Source organism: Verticillium alfalfae, genomic scaffold, assembly GCF_000150825.1.
Source record: "Verticillium alfalfae VaMs.102 supercont1.6 genomic scaffold, whole genome shotgun sequence".
Classification (NCBI taxonomy): domain Eukaryota; kingdom Fungi; phylum Ascomycota; class Sordariomycetes; order Glomerellales; family Plectosphaerellaceae; genus Verticillium; species Verticillium alfalfae.
Window position 1 is genome coordinate 2155206 of NW_003315033.1, and position 5187 is coordinate 2160392.

Consider the following 5187-nt stretch of genomic DNA (forward strand, 5'->3'; position numbering starts at 1 on the left):
TCGAAAACAAGACCCATATAAACGCCCCGGAGACCCTCGGGTCCCGCCCCTGTTGTGATGCCGTTCGAGTGTAGTGTAAGGAAAGAAGGTTGGCTCAAGGTATGATGTGGTGGAAAGGAAAGGATGGCGGGGAGCCGCCTAGAGGCACAGGCGCTCTAACCTGGCCAGCACAGGCTCGAGGCCGGCGCTGATGCGCTGAACCCTGACAATGGCGACCAGGGACGTCTCCTCCTCTTCGGTAGCGTCCACCAGCTCATAGCGCGCCAGGACCTTCTCTGACTCGATACCGCCAAAAAGGTCAATGTGTGACAGACCATCCGTGTCGAGCTCGACAGGGGCAGTTGCAGATGAAGCGGGCGTCGTGTGGTAGAGAGCGAATTCAGGATCATTCTCGAAATCATCATCATACGACTGCTCGGGCTCGGGGGTCTTCTCAAGCACGGCCGGGGCGGCATTCATCTTGGGCGATTCGATCATGGGAAGCTCAACCTTGTCATCGTCCGACTCAAAGGCCTCGCCCACAAAATTGGACGTCTTGCCAGAGAGAATCTCAGCGTCAATGGTGGCGGGCATCTCTGGGGTCTCAAGTACGGCATAGACTTGGGGCTGGAAGTTGAACGAGTCGTTGTTCAGGTTGAGCATGGAGAGATCCATGTTCTGCTCCGGGATCATGGCCATGCCAATCTGTTGCTGCTGAGACTGCTGAGCGGCGTAGGGGTTGGAATCCTTGTGGGCCTGCGCCTTCTCCGACTGACGCTGCTCAGGCTTGACGGGCACCTGCACGGGCTGCTGCGGGATGGCCTGGGGGTTGTTGCTGAGATGGTCAAGGAAGGTAGAGAAGGACGGCGAGGTCAGGAGCATGCGGGTAAGATCCGACAGGCGCTTGTTCTCCTCCATGAGAGCATGGTTCTGCAGGCGCAGGTCGCCGTTCTCGGTGACCTTGTTGGCAATCTCGGCCTCGAGCTGCGTGATGTATTCTGTGCGTACTAGGTTAGCTGCATGACTTTGGGTTTGTGGTGTTGGAAACTGTGTGACTTACCCTTTCTCCTGGAGCGGAAAGCGCGGGCAGAGACCTTGTTACGCAGCTGGCGGCGCTCCTTGCTGCTGAGCTTCTTGCCCTCCTCACTAGCGAGCAACCTTTCGTCTTCGTCCATGTCGTCCTCATCCTTCTTGGGACGGGAAATGTTGAGCATGGGCATGCTGCCGTCATCTTCCGAAGCCGACTTGTTGCGCATGGAGTTGAGGAGCTGCGTAATCTTCTGCTCGACAATGGGGTCGGTCGGCTGAGCGCTCTTGGTTCGGGGCCTCGTCTGCTGGGGCTGCGACTGCTGCCTTTGCTGCTGCTGAGACTGAATCATCTGCTGCTGAGCACGCTGCTGAGCTTGGGCCTTGGCCAGAGCGGCAGCCTGCGTGTGCATGCCGGGCCAGAGGCGACCGACGTTGCCAGGCTGCGAGGGCAGGACGGGAGACTCCTGTCCACCGATGGCATTCGGGTTGATGGTCGACTCGGTGCCAGGGAAGAAGTACTGAGACTCGGGGGGGGAGTCAAAGTCCATGTCGATGTCGAGGCTGCCGGAGCCCTGCGAGTGGGAGTGGGCTGAGGGGGCGGCGTTGAAGTCGAACATGTCGTCGGCAGGGCTGACGTTGTTCAGAAACTCCATGCCGTAGCCGCTGTTGTAGCCGGAAATGTGCGAGTTGGCCTGGTTGACGGCGAGCGTGCTGGCCAGAGCGCCGGGCACGATGCCGGTTTGCTGCTTGTAGAGCTCGTATTGATGGCTCGGTCCGCTCAGAGACGGTTGCGCCGTCGAGGGCACGGTCGGGGTCTGGATGGAGCTGACAGATGGCCTGCTCGGGAAAGAGTTCTTGCTGGCCGAGGGAGAGAGCGACGGCGAGGCATAGGCAGGCATTGTGTCATACTCGCTCAGGTCGATGAGACTGTCGAAGTTGTCGACATTCTGGGGCTGATTTGTCGTCATGGCGACTATATGTGTCGGAAAAGGCTTTCGGTCGGCCGGCGAAAGTGGGAGTGCCTTTTTGTCCAGGTAGATTGGCGTGTGTTGGGGGTCAGGAGAGTGTACACCTAGACCGCAGGGCAAGCGCTTGGGAGGGGCTCGATTGCGGTTGATTGTCTGCTGGATTCGATGCTCTGTTGGAGGACTTGAATCGTGGTTCGTAGCGACGGCGATTGTGGTGCTGGCAGTGGTAGGCAAAAGTGAACGACGTTGGATACAGTAGACGGTGGTGGTGGTGGATGAGGATGACTGAGGAAAGATCGGGGGTTGTTTCTTGGGGGGTGGGCAGGAGGCAGCCTGACAAAGTACAAGTGCTGGGCGGGGGACCTTTTTCTTGGGACTTGGAAAGGAAAAGTACTTGAGACGGACGGGTTGGTGGGCGGGAACAAGCAAAGCGATTGATTACTGCCTACAGCCTGTGCATGGGCCCGGGCCAATTCCAAAACTGGGAATGGGGCATCAACTTGGACCCAAAGGGGGGGGGGGCTGAGAGCGCAGTTGCTGGCGGGCGGTGGGGGAGGGAGAGGGAAGGGGGACGCGTCAGCTCATGGAGGCCGACGCCCAATCGGGCCTAGCACAAACAACGAGGCCGACCCCGCCAGACGAAGGCCCGAGCCAATGAGATATCCATACGGGCTGCGTCTCGTTCTTCGGAAGTATCCGTTGGCTGTCATTGCTGGGATCTCGCACTCTCGCACCGCGAAACTGCCCCCTCTTCGCATTGTCATTGTGATACGAAGTACCTACCTACCTCCTGAAGCACCGCCTTAGGTAAGCCAGGGGAAGAGCGCCGTACTTTGCCTCCAACAACAGAACAGGCCACCAGACCAGACTGCACGAAGCGCTGTGAGCAATTACTGTATTACACACCCTCCTTTGATGCACTGTAGGCAACGGCCATGATCATGACCGATCGTACAGTGTATCGGCAGATGGAGGGAGTTGAGAAGCCTGGGTGCATAGTCGCGCTTCGCCTCATTCGACTGGCCAACTCTATTAGAGCACATCACATCAGCTCAGAGACATTTGACGATCGATTCAATTGCCATGCGAAAGGAATAGCCAACTTTCCTTAAACTGCTGCCTGATCCCACATTACACCGACTTCGGCCTCGACGCGAAAGGGAAACTCGCCGTTAAGCCCGAACCGCCCGTGGCCCATGGACGTTGTAGCGACCGCTAGCACTGCCCCCAAACTCGCCCTCGTATGAGCCAGTAGGGAAGAACAGTAATCACAACACACACACACACTGCCTTCACCAGCACGCAGCATGCAAAGCCTACGCGGCCGCCCCCCTCCCGCACTAGAATCCTCGTCCACACTTCCGGGCGCATTTTACCTCCGTCTCACGATCGCTGCTCATCTCGAAAACGGCCAGCCTGATGCACTGCCTACTTTGAGCGATGGTGAGGAGAGGGGAGGACATGAGGGCTGTTTGCCCGCTCCTTCAAGGGTCTTTGACATTGCCAATCTCGCGGGGAAGCCGTCTCATGAGCATGGTTCCATGGGTAAGGCGTGACCCTCGAAATTGACAGCTGTCCGACTTACACCCATCCTTAATTCCGAATTTTGAGGCGCTCCCACCCATCCACCGGGAACGACTATGTTCCCTTGGGACGAGGGTTCCCCTTCGAGGGTCCCCGAAGAAGCACGGTGCCTTACCTACCTACCTTATGAACATGCGAACGGGCGAGTCAGCTTCGGGGGGGGGCCTAATGTCCTGAGCACTGCACACTGCAAAGCACGGGACGGCGGAGTGCCCGCACTGCCACCGCCGCCCATCACCCACCCTCCCACCACCCGACCCGAGACTCAATACTCTCGGTAGTCAGCGCCGCAAGCACCACACGGATCCTCTCGTAGTCGCGACCACGATTGCGCCAAGGTCCATTGGGCAGAGAGACCTTGCCAATGCTCCTTGTCTGTCTGCTCAATGCTTCTGTCGCACCTCCACCAGGATCTGGGCTCTCACAATCTCTGTTGAAGAGACGGGTCGGTAGGGCACGCTTTTTGCTGGACAACGAGTCAAACCTAGTGTTGAATCATCATTCGTCCACGATGGAAGCAACCGTCAAGGACTGAAACCTTTGGCTCCGTCGCCCACATTCCGTCGCCACTGCCACCGTCTTCGCATCTGCCCCGTTTTGCGGAGAAGGGGCCGGGCGGCGGTGTTGAAAGGGAAAAGACAAAAGCTGTCAACCCCGAGCGGCAGTTAGACACGGGCCGTTTTCTCACAAGCTCGACTCCCGAGCTTTTTCCTGCTCGTGGTACACTTTGGTACGCTTGCGAGTCCGCAAGAGTCTAGACGCTGGCCTTAGACCGCCCCCCAAGGCTGATCAACGGTGATGCCTCAGGGGCGATGACGTCGATCGTCTGAAAATAGCAACTGCCGGTACGTTTCATCTAGTGCGCACCACCCACGAGGACGCACCAGTCTACATGCCCTGATCGACAACTTTGCCTTGCGGGCATGGCTGTGTTGCTTGGTGCTCGATATGAATTCAGCAGAGCTGAGCATGGGAAAGCAGAAAATGGAGGACGAGAAGGGAAAAAAATCTTTCGCGTTAGCCCCACGCCTTTCATTCTGCCCGTGGCACAGTTGTTCTCTCGTATTGATCATGTTGGGGAGGGTCAGGCAAGTTCCCCTTTGACAATGACCCGTTTGCTCACTCAGCGCACTCCTCGTGTCGCGCCGGCATAAGGTATTATTCCCGCCTAAAAGCCCTGCACTCGAATCTCTGGCACGAACAACAGTGCCTATGGCAGCCCTGCATCAGGCCGACGAGGAATGTTGGTGGGATTCCCGTGCCGGTCATCCTTGAGAGGGCCGCACACCAGACCAGCCGTCGGATTCTCAGCACCGGCGTCGCGGGTATCAGGTCGGGGTTCGGGTGCCCGTCTTGCCCGTTCAGTGCGAAGCTTCCCAAGTCTCCAAGCCGCTAGGCATCTGGGTGTCTCCATGGCGGGGATCCTCAAAACAGGTTTCGCCGCTGTCAGTTTGGTCGGGACCTCGGCGTTCAGCCACATCATGTGCCACAGTTGCATCACCAGCCACATGAACCGATGACACTTGTGGCAGTGCTGTCCTTGGCCGCCACTTTTCGTTGCAATATGACCTAAAGATCAACAAGGACGTGATGTGTCTGTCTCTGCACGTCAATGACCTGCCAATCA

At 57.9% G+C, this 5187-nt stretch overlaps 2 protein-coding genes across 2 annotated transcripts in view; both read right to left on the bottom strand.

Annotated features, from left to right (window-relative positions):
- Window positions 1-138: 138 nt before the first annotated feature.
- On the bottom strand, window positions 139-1976 carry VDBG_05782 (conserved hypothetical protein; the record flags this gene model as incomplete). The annotated part of the gene is made up of 2 exons (XM_003004623.1): window positions 139-977; window positions 1040-1976. The coding sequence occupies 2 exons, from the start codon at window positions 1974-1976 to the stop codon at window positions 139-141; spliced, it is 1776 nt and encodes a 591-aa protein (XP_003004669.1).
- A 2794-nt stretch (window positions 1977-4770) lies between these two features.
- The window catches only part of VDBG_05783 (predicted protein), a gene marked incomplete at both ends in the record, with an annotated part of 831 nt that continues 414 nt past the window's right edge, over window positions 4771-5187 (bottom strand). Inside the window, one exon of the mRNA XM_003004624.1 lies at window positions 4771-5129. Within this exon, the coding sequence (XP_003004670.1) occupies window positions 4771-5129 (359 nt within the window). The remainder of the gene's footprint in view (window positions 5130-5187) is intronic.